Source organism: Amblyraja radiata, chromosome 41 (genome assembly GCF_010909765.2).
Source record: "Amblyraja radiata isolate CabotCenter1 chromosome 41, sAmbRad1.1.pri, whole genome shotgun sequence".
NCBI classification, from domain to species: Eukaryota; Metazoa; Chordata; class Chondrichthyes; order Rajiformes; family Rajidae; genus Amblyraja; species Amblyraja radiata.
In genome coordinates, this window is record NC_045996.1 from 7,897,769 (window position 1) to 7,925,737 (window position 27,969).

General features: G+C 45.0%; 1 protein-coding gene across 4 annotated transcripts; it reads right to left on the reverse strand.

Moving 5' to 3' along the window:
* On the reverse strand, positions 1-27,953 carry LOC116967811 (serine/arginine-rich splicing factor 7-like). 4 transcript variants are annotated; one of them, XM_033014414.1, is made up of 8 exons: positions 27,857-27,953; positions 17,476-17,700; positions 15,352-15,531; positions 13,028-13,114; positions 12,876-12,920; positions 11,376-11,423; positions 3,659-3,709; positions 1-483 (listed from the first exon to the last, which is right to left on the reverse strand). In XM_033014414.1, the coding sequence occupies exons 2-8, from the start codon at positions 17,688-17,690 to the stop codon at positions 429-431; spliced, it is 681 nt and encodes a 226-aa protein (XP_032870305.1). In that variant the 5' UTR covers positions 17,691-17,700; positions 27,857-27,953; the 3' UTR covers positions 1-428. The 4 variants fall into 4 exon arrangements, with proteins under 4 accessions (XP_032870305.1, XP_032870306.1, XP_032870307.1 ...); XM_033014415.1 differs by lacking the exon at positions 27,857-27,953 and adding an exon at positions 26,864-27,571; XM_033014416.1 differs by lacking the exon at positions 27,857-27,953 and adding an exon at positions 23,163-23,358.
* Between the last annotated feature and the right edge of the window lie 16 nt (positions 27,954-27,969).

The following is a 27,969-nucleotide window of genomic DNA, read 5'->3' on the forward strand; positions in this document are numbered from 1 at the left end:
CACATTTTATTGATTTTTATTGGGAATTGGAAGGGAGAAAACAAAAAGAATGACAAAAATAGTTAACTAGGTATGAAGCGTTAGAATTTCCCCATTTTTAACCTTCATAACATTAGCTGCGCACACACACACACTGCAACAAATTCACTGAAGCAGAATCTCCTTACTCTGATAAAGATGTAAAATTTAATACAAAGAAATGCGAGCTGTTTACTGTACCCCCCTGACAGCTGATAACGCTGCTCCTCGTAGAAGCTGTACAGTTTATTTCACAACATTGAATTATAACGTTTACATGGACCAAATGAAGAGCAGTGACATTTCTCCGTGGAATGCATGCATATAAAAAGGCACTAAAACATCTAGATTAGTTAAAAGGTTGTCAGGCGATGAGGTCCACAGTGCCGCACTCTTCACAACGTTCTGTTTCAATCATCTCTCGCGGGGGTTGGACTCTTCCGAGAACTTTCTGATGGGGAGCGACTGGGTTGGGGAGGGAAACAGAAAAGAATCCTGTCAATGGGTAGACAAAAATGCTGGAGAAACTCAGCGGGTGAGGTAGCATCTATGGAGCGAAGGAAATAGGCGACGTTTCAGGTCCAGACCCTTCTTCAATAGACAATAGGTGCAGGAGAAGGCCATTTGGCCCTTTGAACCAGCACCGCCATTCAATGTGATCATGGCTGATCATCCCCAATAAGTACCCCGTTCCTGCCTTCTCCCCATAGCCCGACTCCGCTATTTTTAAGAGCCCTATCTCACTCTCTCTTGAAAGTATCCAGAGAACTTGCCTCCACCGCCCTCTGAGGCAGAGAATTCCACAGACTCACCACTCTCTGTGAGAAAAAGTGTTTCCAGGTCTCCGTTCTAAACTCCGATGAGTTGTGGAGGAAGGAACTGCAGATGCTGGTCCAAACCAAAGATAGATACAAAATGCTGGAGTAACTCAGCGGGACAGGCAGCATCTCTGCAGAGAAGGAATGGGTGACGTTTCATCCAATGTCGCCCATTCCTTCTCTCCAGAGATGCTCTCAAGAGTTACTCCAGCATTTTGTGTCTATCTCCTGTCAATGGGTTGCTGTGTTAAAGTCTCCACACTACTGCTCGTAGCCCATTGCTGTTGTTAAGCTGGAAAGAATGCAGATAGGATTTACAAGGATGTTGCCAGGACTCAAGAGTCTGAGCTATAGGGAGAGGTTGAAGTATGAAAACGCACACCTCCGGATTCAGTGACAATTTCTTCTCAGCTGTTATCAGGCAACCGAATCATCCTACCACAACCAGAGAGCAGTGCTGAACTACTATCTACCTCATTGGTGACCCTCGGACTATCCTTGATCGGACTTTGCTGGCTTTACCTTGCACTAAACGTCATTCCCTTATCATGTATCTATACACTGTAAATGGTTTGATTGTAATTATGTATTGTCTTTCTGCTGACTGGATGACAAGCAACAAAAGCTTTTCACTGTACCTCGGTACACGTGACAATAAACTACACTGAGCAGGCTGGGACTGTATTCCTTGGAGTGCAGGAGGATGAAAGGTGATCTTATATAGGTGTATAAGATCATGTGGGGAATAGATAAGGTAGATGCACAGGATCTTTTACCCAGAGTAGAGGAATTAAGAACTAGACGATATAGGTTTATGGTGAGGGGGGGGGGGGAAAGATTTAATAGGGATCTTTTTCTACATAGTGGTTGGGGGTATGTGGACTGAGCTGTTGGAGGAGGTAGTTGAGGCAGGAACTAAAACAATATTTAAAAGACATTTAATAATAATAATAAATTTTATTTAATGGGCGCCTTTCAGATATCTCAAGGTCAATCATTTGGTCAAGCACATAGAGAGGAAAGTTTTAGAAGGATATGGGCCAAACGCAGAATGGGTCTATTGGAGATTGGGCACTGTGGGCAGCATGGGCTGAAGGGCATGTTTCCGTGATGTATGATCCTATGACACCCAGCCCTCTCTTCATTGCTTCCACTGGCTATCAGTCTTCCTTCACTCCCCAGTGAAGTTAAACATTTATAAAGATGTAAAATTAAATACAGAAAAAAAATGCAAATACATAATTCTTAAGTTGCTTAATTCTGATATAGAGTCCAAATCCCTAAAATCCACCCTAAGTCTTCATCTATCTGCCTTGATGTACCAAACCCTACGTGGGAAAACATGCCCCATCTTTTAGCTTCCTGCTCTGGAGTTACCTCCTCTACCCCCTTTACTCCCAGACCCTTTCATATCCAGCCTTTTCTCTCACGGAGAGGACAAAGCCCGTGGCAGTTTTCTTTACTGCAAATTCAGAGCAGCTCAGGGGATCGATGGGGATTGAGGGTGGGGGTTGCAGAGCAAGTGGGGAACAACATAGTCAAGGAGTAATAATCTTGACATAATCAAGTGCCGTGCCACCCATTATTCAGGACCCCACGTCAAAACTACTTGGTAACTTTCTACCTTTTTGGCCCCAATGCAAGTAGTAAGAAAGGCCCATGTGGGTCCTCAAGATTGCTTCCCATTCAACAAGATCATGGCTGATCTGATAGTTAAGGGCATGTCTCACTTAAGCAATTTTTTCGGCACCAGTCATAGCCGCAGCAGGTTTCTGAAAATGTTCAACATGTTGAAAATCCAGCGGCGACCAGAAAAAGGTATGACTCTTTGGGCGACTACTCACGACCACACAGGCGTCATGTGTCGACATATCGCGGGGTGACGCCTGTATGGTCATGAGTAGTCGCCCAAAGAGTCGTACCTTTTTCTGGTCGCCGCTGGATTTTCAACATGTTGGAAATTTTCGGCCACCTGCTGCGACTGTGACGGGTGCCAGCAGTCGCCGAAAAAAACCGGACCAGTGGGACAGGCCCTTTAGGCTCATCTCCCTCCGCAAAAAAGAGCTGTTAAAACTCAGCAAGTGAAGGAAGCATCAGTTGCAGGAGAAACTATTAATGTTTTGGGCACGTGGCATCTTGTCAGAAATGCAAAGTGGAAACATTGACCATTTGTCTTTCCACAAATGCTGCCTGACCAGCTGCGTGCCCCCAGCATTTTCTGTTTTTATTTCAGATCAGCTGCAGTTTGTGTTTTATATTTCCCCCAAGTCTACTCCCCTGCCCATAACTCTGCACGATGAGAAATGCAACAATCTGCCTTCACCTTGAATAGAATCAACAACTCAGCATTTTTCCTTCCACAAAATTCTTGATTAGTGTGGGGTGTCAGAGGTTATGGGAAGAAGGCAGGAGAATGGGGTTGGGAGGGAGAGATAGACCAGCCATGATTGAATGGCGGAGTAGACTTGATGGGCCGAATGGCCTAACTCTACTTCTATCACGTATGACCTAAATGCCCCCTAACCAGCTGAGTGTCTCCAACATTAAAATGTTATTTCCGATCAGCTCTAGCTTTTGTCACCATGTAGTAGAAAGAATCCTGAAGATTCACAATCCTCCATGACAATCCCCAGTCAGTTTTAAATGGGCTTCCCTTTATTCTGTGAACAAGTACCCAGCTCTGCAATTTTTCAGGAGGGGAATATTTTCACTGCATTGATCCCGTGTTGCCAAAACCCCCCACATTGGGTTTTAATAAAATAAAATCTACTCTCTGCTAAATTCCAAAGCAGTTTTCAACTTCCAAAATGGACGCCTCTTACCTTTCTCGTTTCATAGAAAGAGATCTTGATCGAGACCTTGATCTTGACGGGCTGCAAACAAGGAGAAATATTATAACTCAATACAGTTCGTGGGGTACAGATACATGTCAGAACAAAGCGACGGACTTCAGCACCTGGAGTTTGGAGGGGGAAAAGTCTCAACCTGCGCCATGAGGTCCAGGTAAGAAATCTGTACATCAAACTTCTACAGCATTGACCTTAAACCGAGAGGACACTCCCTCGGCCTGGTCCCACCTGCTAGAATGATCCTTATCAACGCTTCCATCACACTCCCCACTCAGTCTCAGAGCAAACCCACCAGAAATGGCAGCACCACAATGTGGTACAGGTCTACTACTGACATTCCGCCTTACAAGGGTCAGTGAGCGCTATTTAAATGTGGAGACTTGGTAACCACAGCCCAGACATTTGGTTAACTGGCACAGAACCAGCCATTTAAAGGGGAGTACTAAATTAATGTCAGGGCACAAAGAGAGGGGAATTCAGAGCATTCAATATCCAAATTCCAATCGTTTCATCAAACAGAACGGAAATTCTAGATAGACACAAAAAGCTGGAGTAACTCAGCGGGTCTTCAGACTGCAGTAGGATCTCGACCCGAAACATCCAGAGATGCTCTCTGTCCCGCTGAGTTACTCCAGCTTTTTTTGTCCATCTTCAGTTTAAACCAACATCTGCAGTTCCTTCCCACACAGAACAGAGATTCACCATGTTACCACAGAAGAGACTCACTAAGATCTCAATAAAAACATTTTCACTATCAGTAATTTCAGTAGGCACAGGAGCAACTTAAAGGCTTGGCAATATGTTTCCCAGGCAGCTGGTCTTTTGCTTCCACCTGCGCCCATACTGTGAGAGTTCCTACTGAACCTTTATCTGGCGAATTGATGACTTACTAGAAGGCTCAATCCCAAGTTGGGTTAGACCCAGTGCCGCTAAGATTTAGAAAGGAACAACAACCGTGGATAAACTTTTTCCATTGAGAGTAGGGAAGATTCAAACGAGAGGACATGATTTGAGAATTAAGGGACAAAGGTTTAGGGGTAACACTTAGGGAGAACTTCTTTACTCAGAGAGTGGTAGCTGTGTGGAATGAGCTTCCAGTGGAAGTGGTGGAGGCAGGTTCAATTTTATAATTTAAAAATAAATTGGATAGGTATATGGACGGGAAAGGAATGGAGGGTTATGGTCCGAGTGCAGGTAGATGGGACTAGGTGAGAGTAAGTGTTCGGCACGGACTAGAAGGGCCGAGATGGCCTGTTTCCGTGCTGTAATTGTTATATGGTTAACCTATGAAGAACCTTTAACAAAATGAAATCTCGTCCCACTCTGCAGAGAGTACTATTAATATTTGACACTAAACCACACAAGATATTAGATAGTTGACCAAATACATAGTCAGAGTAATGTACAAAGTGCACTATAATAAGAAAACAAGTCAGTAGTTTGGAAAGAATTCCTGAGCTTAGCCATCCATAATCGGTGTAAATCGAAAAGGTTAAAACAGGATCAGGTTTAAACAAGAGGAATTTGAAAACAAAGGTGAAAATTACAAAGTGCAAGACTGGAAATCAATGAAGGTTAGCAAATTGTTAGCCATCCTTACACGACCCAAACCCACAGTAATGTGGTCGACTCTCAAATATGCTCGGAAATAGTCGCGGTGTAGTACGGTGGCGCAGCGGTAGAGTTGCTGCATTACAACGCTTGCAACACTGGAGACTACGGGTGCTGTCTGTACGGAGTTTGTACGTTCTCCCCGTGGGGTTTCTCCGAGATCGTCGGTTTCCTCCCACACACCCAGGACGTACAGGTTTGTAGGTTAATTGGCTTGGGGTATGTGTAAAATTGCCCCTAGTGTGTGTATATATAGTGTTAATGTGCGTGGATAGCTGGTCGGTGTGGACTAGGTGGGCTGAAGGGCCTGATTCCGCGCTGTATCTCTAAACTAAAAACTAACACTGACAGCGTGACAAGGTCCAGGTAAGAGATTGGACATCAAATTTCTACAGCATTGTCTCTAAACTGAGAGGACTCTCTCTCAGCCTGCTATAACGATACAGAATCCAATCTTTATCAACACTCCCATCCCACTCCCCGGGATTTTCTCAGTCTCAGTGACAGAGCAAACGCACCACATTGTGCTGCAGGTCTACCACTGACTTTCCGGCACCCATGCTTCCAGAGCCTTTCTGGATTATCCGCTTTGCAGGAACAACAGAGATCACGGCCTTGGAGGAGGGGCCGAGATACCAGCCAGCAAAGTCGGCCATGGGAACGGACGTGCCGGCTTCAGCCTGGCTGGAATTCCAAAGTACTGGCTGTAGTGGCCATTTTATGTGTCATTAATTGTGGTATTGGTCTTTAAATTTTAACCTGCCCGTAATGATGTGGGTGGGATTTATCACGTAGTCAGTGGAGTGTTTGCTGCTGGGCTTCTTGCGCAGAAGCTGTTGGCTAGTTAGTTTAGTTCGGAGGACGATGGTCGAGAGTTCAGCTTTTGACCATCTGAAGTTTTCTAAGGTAGACAAAATTGCTGGAGAAACTCAGCGGGTGCAGCAGCATCTAAGGAGCGAAGGAAATAGGCAACGTTTCGGGCCGAAACCCTTCTTCAGGCGTTTTCTAAAGTTTCTAAGCGATAAGCTGAAGTTTGACGAAGTTTAAAAAATGTATGAGCCAAGAATGAATATCTTACTGTTTTTCTTCAACAATAAAGAAACGATTAATCAAAAGTCTTGTTTAAGAAGGAACTGCAGATGCTGGAAAATCAGAGGTAGACAAAAATGCTGAAGAAACTCAGTGGGTGAGTTAGCATCTATGGAGCGAAGGAAATAGGCAATGTTTTGTGAAACTTTCCCTATTTCCTACGCTCCATAGATGCTGCCTCACCCGCTGAGTTTCTCACTCAAATGACTGTGTTATGAAGATTTATCTTTCGGGAAGCTTTGAGCTTGAAGGACGTAGAGCGCTTATATGCGTATCGAAATGATATTCTCCTAATACCATGGTTTCTCCAGAGTGGCTGGAGAGATAACGGAGCGATCTCTTGAACGCTATAATAATCTGCCTCTATACCGGCCACAGGGGAAAACTTAGATCACCCATTGGAGAGCAAGTGCCCAATGAGGTAGAGATCAGCTGCCTCATCCAGCCGAGGCGCCACATTTTTAGGGGGGAGTTATCCATTGTCCGGATTAAAGGTGGGGGGTTGGACCACCAAATGCCAGAATATCGGTGGTGGACTGTACATAAATGAGAAGAAATGGGCCCGGAGTTCTTCAACATGAAGGCTCACAGCATTAGCTTATTATCTACCAGCCTTCGTTAATGAATCAGTACTTGATGTTAAAAATAATTTGAAAGAAGCAGAGTACAGAGTGTACTGAGCAGGGAACATCGATGTCCAATACCAGGAGTGGCTTGGCAGTGCCACTAATGATTAAACTGGCCACATCGAGGAACGAGCCGTGAGATTGCTGAACCAAGGCACACCTACGTGACCACATCCTCATCACCTATCACACTTGCACACGTCCACGGCTAGACTGGAAGTAATCACACCACAATCCTCGAGGAGTGTGTAGAAAGTGAGAAACTGTAGTAGGATCAGGAGGCAAAGAGTTAAGGTGCTAGCCAGCTGAGAAGGAAAATTGTAAGGGACAAGAACATCTAGTTAAGAGTGGCTGGAAGCGGGCTTTGACAGGAGCTATGCAACTATCGCTGGCAATTTTAATCAACAATTTTGCCTTCAGAATAAAACAACTTTAAATTAGCACATTACACCGAAGACAAGACTTTGCCTTCCATCACAGTGAGGAGGAGATTCACTGTGATGGATGTTTGTGTAAATTGTGTTGGTGCATGTCTTGGTTTTTTTCTTGTTGTTTTGACTGCAGAAACCAAATTTTGTTTGAACGTCATTTGAGGTTCAAATGACAATAAACGGTATTGTTGTAAGTGTAATCTGGAGCAACAACCAACATTAATGAGGGAGCTACAACTTACGAGAAAACATTAATAAAACCATAGCATAGTGTACAATTAATTACCGAGATATGCAAAGTATGACTGTGTAGCAAGAAGGCTAAAATAACATCACTTAACAAGTAGAGTTGACAGAGAATCTAGGATGTAAATCACCACAAGTGATATAGTTCAACGAGGCCGTAAACACAATCCAGGCGCGAGGGTTTATTCCTTAAAGGACAGAATTCAAAAGTAGAGACGCCAGATTTCTGACATTTGTTAGACCAAGTACTGTGCCCATTCCATCGTATAATGTGCTATTAAAGGGCAAAGATGCACGTGACAAGATGGGGGGGAAATTTTTTTTTTTTTTTAAATGGATGACACCAGAACCATTAACACTACACTTCTCAATAAAAGATGACCTGGATGAGTCCCTGTTTATCCTTGAAAAGAGAAAACTAAAGGTCTCAACATCTTTAAAAGCATGAGCTATTTCCTCCCCCCCCCCCTCAAAATGTAGAGTGCATGCCCATTTGAAAATAACAAAACTTCAAGCCACTATTACACGACCGTTGCCAAGATATAATTAGAAAGTTAGCAGGAAGAATGCGCATCGTGATTAAAAAAAATCATTTATTTTCACAATTACAGTTAACAAACAGCTAGATAATAAAATGAGAGGAAAAAAAAGGCTCTGCTAAGTATGGTTGGGGTGGATAAAGTGCAGCATGGAATGATTGGGTTAATTGGCACCTTTCTACCATATGGTATTTGATAATGGCTGGTATACAGGAGTGCGGCTAGGTCGGCCTCACAATTTGCCCAATTCAGGAATGAGCAAAGGCACAGACGTGGGTGGGCTTCAGTTGGCAGAGTAGAAACAGACAACATTAGGGGTATTCAGCAAACGCATGGTTGGCTTAAGCAGGGTTCCCTTTCTCCGGAGGAGGCGCTGTCCTGAACGGCTGCCTGTCCTGCAGCTGTCCGGTTTTTTCCCCTTCTTTTTTATTATTTTTAGTACGTTGAGTGTGTAGTCAGGGGGCCTAATCTTTTTATGTGTGGGGGGTGGTGGGGAAACTGCTTTTCGAGTCCCTACCTGGTCGGAGGGGTTGCCTTCCTCCGAGCAGCGACTTCGACCTGTCCTTGCGGCCTACCAGCGGGTCCTGGAGCGACGTTTCCCTGAGGGGACCTGGCCAGAACATCGGCTTTGGCGGCGGCGCAGCGCTGGAGCGCTATTGCGGAGCGGGCGATGCCTTTCCTGGGTCGCCGCGCTGGAACTCCAGTATGCTGGGACCGCCGATAAGAACATTATGGAGCCGCGGTTCTGTGGAGCGGCCAGCTGCGACGCTGAACGTTACATCCCGGAGCCTGGGATCTGTTGCTGAGATCGCCAGTGTGCGGAGCTCCGTCCGGCGCGGTCTGTCGGCTTGGAAGCTGCGGTCTCCGGTGGGAAGGCGGCCATTCCTGGCACCCCAAGCCGCTGGGGGTTCTCCCGACGCCGGAGCACCATCACCCGGCGAGAACATCGGGCGCCGTGGCGGCGACTGTGGAGGCCTCAAAAGGCCCGACTTTGGGTGGACAAGAGGATGGGGACTGGACTTTGTGCCTTCCCCCACAATGGGAATCACTGTGGGGGGATGTTTTTGTGTTGAACTTCTTTTTGAATGCCATGTTGTATTTTTATTAGTGTGCTGCAAGGACATCAGAATTTCCCCTGAATAAGGGGATTAATAAAGTTTAATCTAATCTAATCTAATCTAATCTACACTACCCATTCATCCCTGCTGGAAGTGACAGGATCAGGCCAAGACGTGATGTCTCAAACGGTCCACCACTTAGTCAAGACCAGGGGTGGGGAATCTCTCCATGTTGGAAGGCCGCATTAAGTTAGCTGTAATCTAACAAGGCCACATCCAAGAAACTTCAATTAGTCGGGGAGGATTATTTCATTGAATCTTCTTTTACTTTTTGGTATTTTAAATACGTTCATTTTAAGATAAAAATAAAAATAATGAAAGATGAACAAAAACATATTAATAATAATAATAAAAGGATCTGTTCTACAAAATTTGGATTCATTCAAAAGGCCGCACTTAATAGCCTAGAAGGCCGCATGTGGCCCTAAGGCTGCAGGTTCCCCACCCCTGGTCAAGACTCTTCAAAAATAAACTGTACTTACACAGAATCACCAGGCATCAAGCAGGTAACACCCTTGGAAGAGATGGGGGATAAGGTTGGTGTGGGGAAAATAAATTCTAATCATTAGTTCCCTCAAATCCAACCATTCTTTGGCCAAGTTTTCAGTCACCATCTTAATGAGCCTGGTTGGAATTGTGTGAAGTGCCATGGTTTTACATTGAATGCACTCCATAAAGGAAATGTTGCCCAATGCCATGTAGGTGAATTATATCCACCTGGCACAGATGGTTGGGTCTTTATTTCCAAAACAATAACAAACAATGGACTCCTCTCCGACCGTTGCTGCCTGCACCTTTCTAATAGCGGCTCAACTGTGAATTCTGTGCACAAGCCCCCCCCCCCCTGTGCTGGAGAGATGCCAAGTTTGAAAAAGTGCAGAGAAGATTTACAACAATGTTGCCAGGACTAGAGGGTCTGGGGTATAGGGAGAGGTTGAGGAGGCCGAGACTCTGGAGGGCAGGTGGATGAGGGGTGATTATATAGAGGTGTACAAAATCATGAGGGGAATAGATCAGATAGACGCAGAGACCCTTGCTCAGAGTGGGGGAATCAAGAACCAGGTGACATAGATTTAAGGTGAAGGGGAAACGAATTTATAGGAATCTGAGGAGTAAAGGGCCTGTCCCATTTTTTCGGCAACTTGCCAGCACCTGTCATTGTCGCAGCAGGACCCCGAAAATTTTCAACATGTTGAAAATCCAGCTACGACCAGAAAAAGGTACGACTCTTTGGGCGGCTACTCACGACGATACAGGCGCCACCCGGCCACATTGCGGCGACCTGCCACAACTAATGATGGGTACCGGCAGCCGTGGGGAAAAAAAAAAAAAAAGAAAGAAAAAAAAAAAAGATTGCACAAGTGGGACAGGCCCATTACCTTTCAAATGCAAAGGGTGTAGGGAACGAGCTGCATATGGAGGTGGTTGAGGCAGGGACTATTTCAACATTTAAGAAGCAGTTAGATGGGGTGGGAGAATGCAACCTTCACGTGGTCCACCCAGTTTCGATAAATGCAATCAACCCGGCGTGCACAATCAAATAGAACAAGATGTCCGACAACCTTAGCTTGTGCACGCCGAACGCAAGAAGCAATTAGACATGTACAAGGTTTAGAGGGATATGGGCCAAACACAGGCAGGTGGGACTAGTGTAGATAGGACATGTTAGTCGGTGTGGGCAAGTTGGGCCTGTTTCCACGCTGTAAGACTCTATGCTCACAGCTGAACGGATTCTGGTCTTGGTCCAATTTCGACAAAAAGAGGACATGTATCAGGATAACAAGGAGAATGAAAACTTCCAAAGGTCATCCAGAGGACACCAACGTGGTGAAAGCCAACTAATTCTGCAAAGATTCAGAAATTAATGTGGAAGCATCCTAGATACACCGTGCCAGAGGCGTTTTGGGATAAATGTTTACTCCTCTTTGACAGATGGATAATGTGGTAAATGGCATCTTTATTCTGCCCTCCAGCGACACTATAAAACTTGCCAATACTTGCAAGCTGCCGTTTCAAATATTTCCACGTACCTCCTCCTGACTGGAGATCTGGACTTTGACCTCATTGGCGTGAGAGATCTGCAGAGAGATAAGAGCCTTGTTTAGATTAGCGATACAGCGCGGAAACAGGTCTGTCGTCCCACCATATCCGTGCTGATCAGCGATCCCTGCTCACTATCACGCTATAAATAATTTGTAATTTCACCAAGCCATTTAGCCTACAAACCTGTATTTCTTTGGAGTGGGGGAGGAAACCGGAGCTCCGGGAGAAAACCCATGCGGGTCACGGGAAGAAGGTACAAACTCGGTCCAGACAGCACCCGTAGTCAGGATCAAACCCGGGTCTCTGGCGTGTAAGGCAGCAACTCTATCGCTGCACCACCGTGCTGCCTTTAAATTATTTTACACCACGCCAAAACTGTACCATCTTAAAGGACATTTGGGAAAGTCCTACTTCCCTTAATCTTAAACATCTGTGAAAACCAACGCACGGAACAAGAGTTCATATAATACTCTATTCAAAATAACTTCTAACCACCACTTCATTTGTACTGGGATCCACTGTATTCAAATTCAAACGCAAGCAATTGTTTTCCTGGTAACAGGATTATATTATGTTGCATCTTAGTAACAGGATGCTAAATAATACAATACAAGCCTTTTACTGGAGATTTTAATCTCAGTTACATGGGTGAAGCTCAAAAGGACAATACTGAAAATTGAAGCTGGCGATAATGATCTGGAACAATTCATTGAGATCACAAGACAGAAAGCGGTCTTTCAGCGGAGCGATGTAATGTGGAGGCACTATAAGGTGCTGGTCAGGCCGCATTTGGAGTACGGTGAGTAAATTTGGGCCTTGTACACGAGGAAGGATGTTCTGGCTCTGGAAAGGGCCCAGAGGAGGTTTACAAGAATGGGGCTAGTTTAGCTGGGGCATCCAGGCGAGCGTGGACGAGCTGGGCATGTTTCTGTGCTGTATGACTCTAATACCCCAGCCCCACTTAGGATACCTGAACGGAAACCTCTGGTGACCTTGCGCCCCACCCAAGGTTTCCATGAGGTTCCCGGAGGTTTTGGTCACTCTCCCTAATGGTCGAAAGTGGTTTCCGCGTGGTCGAGGCTTCTTCTATGTTCCTTCGATTATTTCAACAAAATCAAAAGCGGCCTCCACTAAATGGTGGAAGCCAATGGAGTAGGGTCGCTATTTACTTACAGGCAGTCGAAGGCAAACTCCTTCGCTGACCGGGCATTTTCATAGGCTCATTGGAGTTATCAGGACGTAGAAGATCCGCCAGAAGGTTAAATGCCCCCTAAACTTTATTAAACTTCTTAAGTCTGTGTCTGTGTCAAAGTCGGGGTCGGTAGCAAAGATCCTGTAGGATCTTTGGACAGTAGATGCAGCTCACGCTTCGGTCGAAGCTTTTCAGGCGAGTGACCAAAACCTCTGGGTGGGGCGCAAGGTCACCAGAGGTTTCCTAAGTAGGACAGGGGCATAACTGTCCAATGCCTATTGAAGTGGCTACTCACCGACTTCTCTTCTTAGAGTACGAAGGCGAACGGGAGCGAGTTCGGCTGCAATAAAACACAATTTTACTCAGTGTCATTTTCTTGAGGGGTAAAATTTTAAAAATTGTGAATTACAGGTGTCCAGAACAGAAATTGCGTCTCGATGTACTTACCGATCTCGGCTGTGGCTCCGGGACCTGGTGTAACGGCGGCCTCTCGACCTGGACCGTGAACGGGAACGAGACCTAGACCGAGACCGACTAAAATAGAAGAGAGAGTAGTCAGATCGGGAGGCAGAAGTGTGTGTGCAACATTTAGTAATGCTGCACAAAATGTCATAAAAAATTATTTAAATGGTTACTTTTAAACAGTTAAATGTGGATTCATTCGCACAGCCAAATTGTTAAAAAAAAAAAAAATCACATTAAAATTAAACACTTTTTTTTAAATAATAAAGGCTTGTAAAAAAATTAAAAACTGCGCCTGATAAGAAATTAACCTTTACAGAACAGATTAGCCGTCTCTGCCCCCAGAGAGATCTAGAAGATCTAGAAGACGCAGGTTGGTCTAATTATGTTCATTTCTCGTTGTGTCTAGCAGATCTTCCAAACACAGAAAGCCCAAATCAGGATACAAGTGGTGCTTGATTGTGGAATATTTGAGGGGAGTTTAAATTAGGATGGACTATGCTGGATGCTCCTCTAGCAAACCGGAGTGCCTGATTAGACGGCTTGATGGGCGTAGTTTAGCGTTACATCTTTTAAACTGGCCAATTTTCTGTGTCTCAAAGGCGGTAGATTGTTTTTTTGTTATGGCAGGACGAAGCAGAGCCTCAGGTGGAGGACTGGTATATGCACACAACAGAAGATCTGAACCCGCAGTGGCCAAACGTTTGCTAGAAGGCCCGGAGCCATGAGGGTCAGAAGATCATTAATCATGGCGACAGACTCAAATGCAGCAACCTGAAAGGTTGGATCAGGTGAATCGTTAGCCAAAGAATAATTACACCACAAACATTGTTAACAGCCCTTGAAAAATACAGAACAACTGGTGGCGAGGGATCAACAATAGCAGGATTGGCACGGATGCAAGAAAAGTCGCATCAATTTACAATTGCGCCCCTCCCAATAAGTGGACAATGAGACGACTCAGTTAAACAGTGGCTTCAGGGGCATTCGAGAAAGAGAGTGAACGAGCACTTCTTTATCCCAAGCAAGCATGGGTTTGCCCACCACAGTGCTATGACTGGCTGACCTTCGCCATCCAGGCACCTGGATGAAGAAAGGCCACCTGTAGCAGATACCTGTGGGAGCCCAACACAAAGGGTGCCATGCTCCAAAGGACGAAGGAGAAAGTGGGGGGGGGGGGGGGGGGGGGGAGAAAAAAAAACGACAAAACATTTTTGTAATGAAAAATTTGCCAAAACTAACATTGGCCAATAATTTAGAAAAAAACCATTGTTTCATCCCTGCCACCAACACATTCAATACAATTCTCAAAACTATATCAGTGAACCACTAAACTATGTCAAGGATCTGCTTTCTCTACTACACTGCCATTTTCAATCAGAGTCTTACTAATTGCTATCTTTTTCCCCCATTTGACAAACAGTTGATGTCTGATAATTTGGACTCACTCGGCAGGACTGACTTACACCAGGTCCCAATGGATTCAGCTCCATGGGAACTTTGATCAGTCAACATTAGGACATTTCCGCCTGCAAGTCCCAATTAACAGGGTTCAACTGCTGGATAGAGCTACAATATACATTGAAAACTTACTTTACAAACATATACAGGGCAATTTTTAAAAAGTAAAATAGACAAATATTACAGTATACAATGCCTAGCAATTAAAAAGACAATACATATAACAGATTATTTGCATGTAAAAACAATTAAACAGAAATTGAAAACAGTTTTCTAAGTTCTAGAGTTTCATTAGATATCTTAACGTGTAACAGTTTAGCTAATCCATCATCAAATTCAGTTACCTACAGCCCAGAGGAAAAACAGAATTCTGTGAGCTCGATTGGATTTGGTGTGAGACCAAAGGATAGGCAAGAAGGCAAAGAGCCACTTGAGGGTAAATGATATAACCTTCTAAAGCTGTAGGTAACAGGACTATCACTATCGCTGCAAGGTAGAAGATAAGCTTTACCAGGCAAGAGGATCGCTAGACCAGGATTTTCACTGTATTAAAACTAGAGAACAAGAATGCATCACATCTGGTTAGATATATGGTAAAAAGGTACCACAGGTTAAAGAACAGCAAACAGTGAAACTCTTGTGCTAGACTAACACCAGGCTGGTAAAGTTTATTCAAACGCTCTCACTACTTACTATCCTCCCTGGATTTATACATTTTTCTTTTGCTCAGATTTTTCAAGGGCCAACTACTTATGCATTACTTTCTTGCTAAGACGCGGTTTGACGCAGCTGAACTGAAGATGCAGACTTCCCCTAACGCTTGCGCCCGTGTGCCCGCGGCAGCTTACCTGATGCCACGCCTCCTCTTGCTGTAACGGTAGCAATCGTAGGCATAGTGGCCGCGCTCACCGCACTGGTAGCAACGGTCGTTGGGGTCAAACTGGCGCCGTGCAGGGGGGCGGCCAAAGCGAGATTTGCGCGACATCCCGTTTGAGAGCTCGACCCGTACCCTTGACCCGCAAAGAACCCTAAAAGAAAAAGAGATTAACTCCCAAAGAGCAGAGAATAATGGGCCCTTCTACTGTCGGCAGTTGCAGATCCACTTCAGGTCCAAAGGCCCATACTGAATTCCCAATGTGCTGGAGACCAAGGAAGCATTAGTCTCATTGGTTAGTCTTGTTCCACACTGAAGCTGCACTTTCCCCCACATATAATATTTTTAAAAATCTTAGAAGCACAGAAATGGTCCAGTCAAATTTTTTTTTTTTTTTAAATGAGTTGAATTTCTTTTTAAAACAGTCTCTTGATACAGTTATTATTAAATCAATCTCTTCCCCCCCCCCCCAACTGATCTTTCACAACTAACTGCTCTCACAAATGTGCACGAAGGAACTGCAGATGCTGGTTTAAACCAAAAGAGAAAATGCTGGAGTAATTTAAGGATATGGGGGAAGTCTTTTAGGACCGAGATGAGAAAAAAAAATTTCCACACAGTGGTGAATCTGTGGAATTCTCTTCCACAAAGTAGTTGAGGCCAGTTCATTGGCTATATTTAGGAGGGAGTTAAATGTGGCCCTTGTGGCTAAAGGGATCAGGGGGTATGGAGAGAAGGACGGTACAGGATACCGAGTTGGATGATCAGCCATGATCATATTGAATGGCGGTGCAGGCTCGAAGGGCCGAATGGCCTACTCCTGCACCTATTTTCTGTTTCTATGTAACTGAGCGGGTCAGACGGCATCTCTGGAGAAAAGGAATAGGTGACGTTTTGGGTCGAGACCCTTCCTCAGGCACAGCAGTGTTATCCAACCATTGGACTTCACAACTTTGTCCAATCTATGGCACTTTCAAAATATGCCAGAATGTCAGAAATCCAGCAGATTTAACTAATCTTTGGTAAAGGGCAGCACCAAGGCATCCACACTATGGATGTTAAAAGAGAAAATTGGCCTGGCAGCATTTTTGGAAACAGGGTGAGAATCCTTCATCAGAACTAGCTTTGCAATGTCACGTTGGGTTCCTACAGCGACACTTGGAAGAACCTCAACCCATTTGCTAGAAAAGAGGTTGAGCAGTGATTTTACAGAAGGACTCAAAAAAAATATTTGCATTGATGGGGATGAATCAAACCATAGGTGATAAATATATCTCCGCTTCAGACAGGTGTGGCCCATAATTACACAGCCGGTAGTGAGGTTTGCATACATGGAAATGCAGATGCTGGTTTACAAAAGAACACAGTGTGCTGGAGTAACATTTGCTGGAGAACATGGATAAGTGACTGAATCAGAGTGAAGGAAGGCTTCAACCCAAAATGTCAATTATCCATGTTATCCAGAGATGCTTCCTGACTCAGAGTTACTCCAGCACCGTGTGTTTTCGGATTGAGGGTTTATGGACTGCAGGACCATCAAGTGTTTATAGGACAATAAACAGATGAGGCATCGCATCACCTACTCTTACTTCTAATATTTAAAAGTGATCACTAATTAATCCGCAACAATTCAGGAAAAAACTTTTCCCCAAATAGTGCTGAGAATATGGAACTTTTCCCCCCAAAGTGCTGAGAATATGGAACTTTTTCCCAAATAGTGCTGAGGATATGGAACAGCATAATCGTCCCACATTCCACAAAAACATATCAAAGAGAATACAAGTTCAGTGCAAGAGGGAATGGAAGGTAACAGAACAAGATGAAGTGGGATCTGAGAAGACTATTGTAGAGCAGGTTATCGATCATGAAGACAGACACAAAGTGCTGGAGCAACTCAGCGGGACAGGCAGCATCTCTGGATAGAAGGAATGGGTGGCGTTTCGGGTCGAGACCCTTTTCAGACATGAATCTGTTGAGACAAAAGGCTATTGATGAATTAATGACGCAGCCACTTACTATTCAGAGCACCCCAGCTCACGGTTTCCAGTGGAAACGGAGCATGTTGGTGCTGCACCGGGAGCGCTTCCAAGATACTCACTTGCCATCCATCCCACGCACGGCATCTTCAGCGTCCCTGGGGTCCTCAAACTCTACAAAAGCGAAACCCGGAGGGTTGCGCGCTACCCACACATTCCTGAGAGGGCCATAGTAGCTGAAAGCACGTTCCAACTCCCCTTTGGCAGCTCCCGTTCCCAAATCACCAACATAGACCTTGCAGTCTGAAGCTCTGGAGCTTCTGGAGTAATAAGACATTTTTCAGCTCCTATTTACAAAAAAACAAAGCAAAAACAAAACAATATTTTGAGGTAGAAGAATATTAAAATAAGTTTGAACTTGGAGGTTTTAAAAAGTTCACATACAACATTACCCCTCTGTTCCTATCATTCGCCTCCATCAAAATTTTAAACAACCACATTTGTACAAACCCCTGCCCCAGAGAGATCGACATAAAATATACATTTATGTAAACCAGGATATAGCAGGATAAAGCTCCAGAAAGTTATTACAAGCCACCAAGAGTTCACACAAAGAAAAGTAATTGAGCAAGACACGTTTGAAATATGATGAACCCCTTAAGCAATAAATTTAAGACACTTAAACCCCTGTCCCACTTTACGAGTTCATTCCAAGAGTTCTCCCGAGTTTGCCCCGATTCGAACTCGGAGATTTACGGTAATGGCCGCTCGTCGGTACTCGGGGCTCTCGTGGACATTTTTCAACATGTTGAAAAATCTTCACCAGTCTTCCTGAGCTTACCGAGTTTCCCCGAGTACCTGCCGTTAGCGTTACGAGCCGCTAAGAGACGTCCCCGAGCTCCGACGTACCCGCTACGTTCATTCTCCGTGCTTACTGCTTTTTTTTTTTAAACTCAGGAGAGCTCTTGAATGAAGTCGTACAGTGGGACAGGGCCATAACACTGAAAAGATTAAAGCATCAGAGGAGATACTTCTTACCCAGCTTGTCAGCTTTACTTTAGCAACAGAAACATTTTGATTCTCTGCAATCTCCTACAGGAAGCAGGTTAGTATTTTAAAAATCTATATCAAATGTTGCCGTGCCTGGTACATTCTCTGGAAAATTGCACCACCTCTTCTGCAGCCAATCTGACAAAGACCGATGCCAAGGAGAGCACATGGCTCCATACATAGCAGTTTTAATAGCAGGCAGATCTCACCTGCGTGAAAGCAGGGAAAAAAGCTTCCTTTTAAACCAGGACAGATTGGAGGGCAAAACTGCAGCTCAGTATTCATTTCCCTACATTATACTGAGCAGCAATTCAATGATTCTGCAGATACAATCCCCAGAATGGAATTTGTCTGAAAAATATCTACACATGAAGTATTGACAAGCATATCTGTCTGTCAATACTTCACAAGATACAATACTTTCATTAAAAAATGTTGAAACGTTAATGGATTCTCAGTTGATATATCCTGATTGAGCATTTCCAGCATTTTATTTTCGGGTCACCTTAGAATTTCTTGGCTTGAACATTAATTTGTTGGCTTGGCGGCGCGACTCACCCGTTGCAGCGGCCCCTACAGCCTGTCTGTCTTTTTTTTATTTTTTGTCTAGTTAAATGTAGTGTTGGTGTTTTTTAATATTGGTTTTAAATGTGTATATGTGGGGGGCGGGGGAAACTGTTTAAAATCTCTTCCCTGTCCGGGAGACCCGACCTTTTCCCTGTTGGGTCTCCGTTGTCGTTGGGGCCTAGCACCGTGGAGCGGCCTCCAACCTGAACGACCCGGGGGCTCGGGAGACTGCGGACTACTCACCATCGTGGGGCTGGCCGGCCTCAGAACGTGGGGAGCGGTGGTGACTCGCTGCTGCGACTCGACTCCTGGGGCTCGGAGGCTCCAGCAACGCAGCCGCAGGTCCGGTGGACTGTCGGGACATCGGGAGCTCGCGGGTCCGGGGGGAGAGAGAGACCGCTTCCCGGAGCTCCCGCAACGCGACTTCTCCAGCCCGTGTCGCAGGGTTGGAACGACCTGGAGCGGGGTCGTACATCACCCAGCACGGCTTCATGACCGTGGGACATTCCAGCGCCCGCCGGGGGCTCCAACTTTGTGACATTTTGGACCGGGAGCGGCACGGCCTAAAATGGCCGTGGGACTTATCATCGCCCGCCTGGGGCTTGGACATCGGGAGAGACATGGAGAACAGGGGAGAGAAAAGACTTTGCCTTCCATCACAGTGGGTTCACTGTGATGGATGTTTGTGTGAACTAAATTGTGTGTATGTCTAGGAATTGTCTTTGTTTGTATGGCTGTGGAAACGGAATTTCGTTTGAGCCTCACTGAGGCTCAAATGACAATAAATTGTATTGTTGTATTGTATTGTATTGTAAGACAATTCTCCTTTCTACTAGATTTCACCACGTTATCACTCCAGCCAGGAACTTATTAGGTTCAAGTCTAGTGCTCCAGTAGTCAAAAGAGCAAAGTATTTTTCTTGCCTGTGGTGCTTGATTAAAAATCAAATCTATTAATAAACGATCAATTGCTGCATATATATTTTGCTATTGACAACATAATAATCAAACATACATCATTATACACAGTGATCTGAGAGATGAACACAAGTATTTTGTACGTTATAAATGTGGTACAGTCCTTGCGATTCCATTATGCTGTTTAAAACTAGAATGAAGTGGACAAAATCTTACCATAAACTGCACTTAAAAATCTCTCAGTGCAATGGGTTAAAGTTAAAAAAGAACAATTAAGTCTAATTTGGAATGAAGCTATTACAATCTACCACAAAATGAATAGGCCATTTATCCCCTTGGGATTAGGGTATAATTTTGATGTGTATTAACTTGGTTCTGTAATTCATGCCATCACTGCATAACACATGTCCTGGTCTGAATTTTCCTCATCGACCTCAAGACTTCACTTTTTCAGTTCAAACCAGAAATGTTCAGAGCAGGCAGAGGTCAGAAAAGGTTAACTCTGCTTCTCTATCCACAGAGACTGCCTGAATCTTCTGTTTACATGTCAAAGTTAAAATGTTTCAACTGAAAACACACCCTAGTCCCACAATGATCTACCCAAATCCTTAAAACTCTCCATCCAATCTGACATTTACTTTAAGCACATCTTCAGTATCCTAATTTTCAGAATCAACGCCACAAATTATATTGTTGTACCTGATGCTCACCCAGTTGTACGTTTACAGAAGGGTGTCACAAAAAAGGAATGGGTTAAAATTTGAGCCAGATCGAGCAAAAAAAAAAAATGCAAAGCTAGCTGCTGCCACACTCACTATATACATATAAACCATGAGAATTTCCTAAACAAGGCATGGTGTAAGCCACATGAAAATACAACAGGATAAATTCAGGTTATTTGGACATTCTTTGCTCATTTACTCAGATAAGTCTGCTCAATGTAGTTTAGAGATACAGCGTGGAAACACGCCCTTTGGCCCACCGAGTTCGCGCTGACCAACGATCCCTGTAAACTGGTTCTATCCTACATCTTAGGGACAATTTGTAGAAGGCAATTAAATGGGCTGTCCCACTGCGGCGACCTAATGGGCGAGTTTGAAAAAGTGTCATGTAGAAGACCTCCTTCGTCTATGTAGAAGACCTCCTTCGACTATGTTGAAAACTAGCTTCGACTAGCTTCGGGAAAATTGGACACCGAATAGTGGACAGTGAAGACGACCTACTTCGATCTCCTTTGACCTCCCTTTGACTACGTTGAAGACTATCTATGACTACCTTCGACTACCCTCGATGACCTACTACGACTAAACCTACTAGTAAAAAAAATATCGATTTTTTCCCATGGTGACCTTTTTTTAAACTAGCGGCCATTTTTCAGCATGTTGAAAAATACGCCGCGACCTAGCTGAGGCCTCGAGTACGCGGGGAGCATGGAGGAGAGTTACAAAGACCTCCTAGGACCTCGTGTCGACCATGCTGCGAGTATGAGTCGAAGGCAGACTCTCCTAAACTCGCCAATTAGGTCGCCGCAGTGGGACATCCCCTTAATCAACAGACCTGCACGTCTTTGGAATGTGGGAGAAAACCCTCACGATCACAGGGAACATGCAAACTCCGTACAGACAACAATCGTAATCAAGGCCGAACCAGGGTCGCCAGTGCTGTGTGTATCCTGTGCAACCTCTTCCAATTTCACTCCCTCAGCTATGCTGCTTCTAACTTTCAAAACTGTCCTCCATCTGCTTCTGCAGCGTATCTGCTCAATCGCTTCCTTACCCACGTCTGATGATCCTGAATCCTGCACAGTCCTTACTCTAACCTCCCCCAATTGTTACTCTAGTATTGTCCCATTTCCACGTGTTTATAAAGGTAGACTTGAATGTCAGTTATGCACAGCTAATATAGTTACTCTTTGCCAATTTGGCTAGACAATAAAAAATAAACCTAAAATTACTCAATTGTCCTTTGCTGTTCCTGCCACCCGTCATTTGTACGTTCTCCCCGTGACTGCGTGGGTTTTCTCAGAGATCTTCAGTTTCCTCCCACACTCCAAAGACGTACAGGTATGTAGGTAAATTGGCTTGGTAAATGTAAAATTTGTCCCTAGTGTGTGTAGGATAGTGTTAATATGTGGGGATCACTGGTTGGCACGGACTCGGTGGGCCTGTTTTCACGATGCATCTCCAAAACCAAACTAAAAAACAAATCTGCATAGGCTCACCCTCGACCTTGTCTTTGTAAATTATCTACCCTGGCAACCCAATTCTATCTCACAAATCCTTGAATTTGAGAAACAAGCAGTTCATAGAATCAGAGACACATGGAAACAGAACCTTTGGGCCAGTGAGCACACACCGACCAACTATCCAGTTACACCAATTTAATCCCAACTTGTTCTGCCCATACCCATCAACTCTCCCCAGATTCTACCACTCACTTACGCACTAGGGGCAATTTACTCGGGCAAACTGCACATCTTTCGGAAACCCACTCAATCATGGGAGTATAAATTATATAGTCAACACCCGAGCCCAGATTGAATTTGGGCCAGTGGTGCTGTGAGGCAGTAGCTCTACCAGCTACGTTTTGGCCTCATTTAGGTACGATCAAGGCCACTATATCTCAATTTTGTTGTGCTCTCTGCAGCTTTCAAATAACCTGATCTTCCCCCCCCCCCATAGGACACTTCTCACGACCATACATGCGACATGTCGCAGGTGACCTCTCACGACCATAGGAGAGACCTCTCATGACCATACAGCCTGTATGGTTGTGAGAGGTCTCCTATGTCGTGAGAGGTCGCCATAGAGTCGTAGCATCTTTCTGGTCGCCGCTGAATTTTCAACATGTTGAAAATATCAGTGACCTATCACAGGTGCCAGCAGTCTCCTGTAAAGGTCGCGTAAGTGGGACAGGGCCTTAAGGTAGCAACTCTACCACTGCGCTACCCTTAGGCACCTTGGACTAGAAGTATGGCCAAACAGTGAAACAAGGAGAAACAAAAGTAAATTTTGACCATGACCCACACATTTACTTCAGTTTAGAAAACTACCAACCACTCCCCGCCCCCATGAAAAAGGCAGCTCTAACTATGATAAATATGGCAATCCCATATTAGTAAATTCAAAAGACTGATGTACATACACAAGCTCAATCCCAACGACAACAGAAATAGTTTACCCTCTCCCGCCACTTTTGGTAATTGCTTTAAAAAAAAAATCAGTCTTATGGGCTTTTGATGTAATTCATTACAATACTGCAGAGGGCTTGCTTACCAATGATTTTTGTGTTTTTCAACATAGGAGAAGATCAACTTACGGACATCTGTAAAAACTGAACCAATGCATTACCTGAGGGTGGCCTGTGCTGGACTATTAAAATCCCAAACACTCATAAAAGACACAATTTATTAAAAAAATACATAAAAATTAAGCAACGTAAACTCAGAGCCATCACATAGAAAATAGGTTCAGGAGTAGGCCATTCAGCCCTTCGAGCCAGCACCGCCCCTCAGTCTGATCAAGGCCGATCAGTACCCCATTCCTGCTTTCTCCCCATATCCCTTGATTCCGTTAGCCCTAAGAGCTAAATCGAACTCTCTCTTGAAAACGTCCAGTGAATTAGCCTCCACTGCCTTCTGTGGCAGAGAATTCCACAGATTCACAACTCTCTGGGTGAGAGACACAAAATTCATGTCTAAGTGGATGAAACAGCTTGGTGCAAAACACTGCAAACCAGACAGAATAAGGGTCAGTCAGCACTTGTGGATAGAGGTCAAAGTTTTCAAGGGTGATGATCCCACATTGTGCAAGGCTATCAGGGACGCCAGGCAAAGCTTCCCAGCTGAAGACTCAATTCAGTCAAGTGGATGGCAGGTGACTGTGCTGGGACCTGAACATCAGTACAAGCTGCAACCTGAAATCAGGGGAAATCCCTGTCACTGATGCATCTCTACCAGATGAACACAATACCATTGAGGCCCATTTTAAACAGGCAAATAAACTACCGAGGCACATCCACCCAACCCCTTGCTGGCTCTGTCCTGTATATCCTGAATGCACAGCTGCTTTCAGCTGCCATAGAGGGAGTGCAGAGAAGGTTCACCAGACTGATTCCTGGGATGTCAGGACTGTCTTATGAAGAAAGACTGGATAGACTTGGTTTATACTCTCTAGAATTTAGGAGATTGAGAGGGGATCTTATAGAAACTTATAAAATTCTTAAGGGGTTGGACAGGCTAGATGCAGGAAGATTGCTCCCGATGTTGGGGAAGTCCAGGACAAGTGGTGACAGCTTAAGGATAAGGGGGAAATCCTTTAAAACCGAGATGAGAAGAACTTTTTTCACACAGAGAGTGGTGAATCTCTGGAACTCTCTGCCACAGAGGGTAGTCGAGGCCAGTTCATTGGCTATATTTAAGAGGGAGTTAGATGTGGCCCTTGTGGCTAAGGGGATCAGAGGGTATGGAGAGAAGGCAGGTACGGGATACTGAGTTGGATGATCAGCCATGATCATATTGAATGGCGGTGCAGGCTCGAAGGGCCGAATGGCCTACTCCTGCACCTACTTTCTATGTTTCACGACTGGTTTGAAAGGCCCGAAATAGACCACAACTGCGCCAGTCTTCATGGCAACAAACCCGCTTCATGGCAACAAACCCAGCTCTCTAGCACCACAATCAGCTTTGGATCACACGACAATAGTAACATCCACGACCAGATCATATTCACTGACCACAGCTTAGATGTCAGCACTATAATATCATAGTCATAGAGTGATACAGTTTGGAAACAGGGCCTTCGGCCCAACTTGCCCGCACAGGCCAACATGTCCCAGCTTCACTAGTCCCACCTGCCCGCGCTTGGTCCATATCTCTTCAAACCTGCCCTATCCATGTACCTGTCTAACTGAAATATCAAATAAATTTGCCCCTAAACCTCTGTACATTGGCATTGGGGCTTCTATCAGCGACTGTCTTCCTGACCAGCAGGCCTCAGTCAGTTAGAATTGGTTATACCATCACCTCCACCCTGACCCTCAATAATAGTGCCCCTCTGGGTTGTGTACCCAAGTTCCTTGCTCTGCCTTAGAGTGGAGAGAAAAGGGAAGGTCTGTCATGGGGCACTGACTAGTTGTCACAGTTGCAATTACTTTAAAACCATGAAAGGGTGAAATGTACAAATCACATCCGAGGAGAAAAAAAATAATTAAATATCGTCCACAAACGTTGCAAAATGCGACGCCTTGGACTTGGTTGAAACAATGTAGGCAGCTAGACTGAAGTCAAAGTACAAAAGAGAGGGAGATTTAAAATGACCGCTGCCTGGAAATTCAGAAACAGCCTTGCAGACCGAATGGAGGTGTTCTGAAGAATCACTGAATCGTCATTTATTTTGTCCAGATGTAAAGGAGAGAGAAGGCAATATGCCATGGGTGAATGTGCAAGTGAATTGCAGCTTTATCTGGAATGGGTTTCGGTCTTTTGAAGGCGGGAAGAGGTGGTGGGGTGCTGATCAACCTCCCATGCTTGAATGCAAGGTGTTCATGAGAACTGCTTGGCAGAAAAAAGGAATAAAACACAAAGAAATGCTCCCTTCGAAATGCTGGAAGATGAGGACATGATGGTGGTACAAACTGTGAACAATTGAATGCCAAAGCCAATGGGGTGGAAGGCAATGACAAGAGGAACCCCGTCACTGGTTTGACTGGGGAACAGGAGCAGCACAGTGGTACAGCTGGTCGAGCAGCTACCTTACAGTGCCAGAGACAAGGATTTAATCCTGACCTCGGGTGTTGTATGTGTGGAGCTTGCATGGGCTTTAACTTAGCAGGTAAGGCAGCATCTCTGGAGAACATGGACAGATGACATCTGAAGACAGGTCCTGACCCAAAACATCATCTATCCAGAGATGCTGCCTGCTCCGCTGAGTTAGTTAAGACCATATAACCATATAACAATTACAGCACGGAAACAGGACATCTCGACCCTTCTAGTCCGTGCCGAACACATAATCTCCCCTAGTCCCATATACCTGCGCTCAGACCATAACCCTCCATTCCTTTCCCATCCATATAACTATCCAATTTATTTTTAAATGATAAAAACGAACCTGCCTCCACCACCTTCACTGGAAGCTCATTCCACACAGCTACCACTCTCTGAGTAAAGAAGTTCCCCCTCATGTTACCCCTAAACTTCAGTCCCTTAATTCTCAAGTCAATAAAGACATTATGTCTTTTACAATGCAAGTTATTTTCTTTTATACTGTGTGTGATAGGAATACATTGGTTGTGGTGGAGGTGGAATCAGACAGAATAGCAACGTTTAAGAAGCATTTCGACAGGCACATGAATAGGCAGGGAATGGAGGGATTCCGACTGCATCATGGTTGGCACAGACTTCAGTGTTGTATTAATCCATGTTCAACCACAGGGATTGAAAGTTGTGGAGAATACTAAATTGGGAAGGGTTTACACATTATTAATCTCATTCAATTTTTGTAATTGAAATTTATAAGCCCACTAGCCAGCATTGGCTTGTAATAAGATCACAGCTGATCTGAGTATAACCTCAATTCCAGTCTGCCTCACTGTAGTAACCTTTCAATTACTTTCTGGTTAAAGTCTGCTACCTCCCAAAAAAAATACAAAGACTTCATCTTCCTCTGAAGGGTTCCAATGATTCACAACACACCAAGAGAAATAATAGCCTAATTTGTCATAACAGCTGACCCTTATTCTTAAACAGCAAGCCCTCATTTCTGGATTATAATGCGAGGAACAAAACATTCTTGCCACAGTAATCTCATCAAGACATTCCAAATCCTACATAATTGAATTAAACCACCTCACATTTCTAAACTGTACAGACACTTGGATAAACTGCCCAACTCTTCCACAGGTCCTAAATACAAAAAAACCCAAAATGCTTTCAATACATTAACATGCTTACTTAAATAAGGAAAGCAATATCCATATTAAATAACGTTTCAGACTTTAACCTATTATTTAATGTAACATAAATACGAATTTGTGATGAAACAGAGAAGGCTGGAAAAGGTGAGGTTGAATCTGAGGAGATAAAACAGAACAGTAAACGCTTCAGATCGATGACTGTTGAGTTCTTCGACCCGAGACTGACTGGTTCTCTCGCCTATTAGTGTCGGGTTAAGGTGGATATCAGGGTGTACTTCCAGTACAAAGAGCCGAGGAACCGGGGGATTAGGCGGCCAGAGTCGGCAGCGATTCGGGGACACGGTGACCGCAGACCCTCAAGCTCCTGCGGGAGACACGGTCCATCCGACCGAAACATTGGGGCTAAAGTTCCTGTTGTTTAGTTTAGTCCTGTTCGGTAGGGCTCTATGTTTATCCACAAGTAATGTAAAATGTAAAGCCTAATGAATGGGGTTAAACATCACCGATCTCGTTGTAGTTTAGTTCCGTGCGGTAATGTTCTGTTTAACCACAAGTAGTACAAGATGTGAAGAATAATGAATGGGAAGGGTTTAAACATCACCAATCTCATTGACTGTTCCTGGTGTATTGAGTTTAGTTTAGTCGCGTGCGATATTGTTCGGTGTTTAACCACAAATAGTAGAAGATGTGGAGAATAATGAATGAAGGGTTTAACCATCACAGGCGGTGAACAATATGAGGCGGAAGGCGAGCTCTGCCCCGAGCTTCCCTCTAACCCTCACCCCACCGGTCCCCGTCCAGCCCGGGGCTGAGGCGATTCCGTAGCCGGCCGCCAGCTCCCCCTCAGCCGCCCGGGCCGTCACTCGACGCCGCTGAGACAAAGGCCTGAGGCCCAGGCCACGCTCCCCGCCGCCACCACCGCACGGTCGGGGATCCGCACAGCCGGCACATGGAGGGGGGAGAGGCGCCCACGGCCCTGTCTGCCCGGTCGGTCGGTCGCTGCCTGCCTGCCCGCTACCCCGCTCGCAGTCACCGCGGCCCGTGTGGACGTTACCGTGGTCTCCGCTCCCGCTCCCGCTCTCGGCAGCAGCCCGCCGGACCTCGACCTCACGCCTGCGCACCAGCGGCGCCCGCCACCAAAGCCGCGCACGCGCATTCGAAAGCGCT

What these genes read in the sequence shown, in the direction of transcription:
- LOC116967811 (XM_033014414.1), bottom strand. Translation starts at nt 17,690, where the DNA reads ATGTCTTATTACTCCAGAAGCTCCAGAGCTTCAGACTGCAAGGTCTAT. An exon ending in AAGAGGAGGCGTGGCATCAG is followed by an intron (nt 13,115 to 15,351) that starts GTAAGCTGCCGC and finishes CTTCTATTTTAG; the next exon opens with TCGGTCTCGGTCTAGGTCTC. An exon ending in CTTTCTATGAAACGAGAAAG is followed by an intron (nt 484 to 3,658) that starts GTAAGAGGCGTC and finishes TCCCCAACCCAG; the next exon opens with TCGCTCCCCATCAGAAAGTT.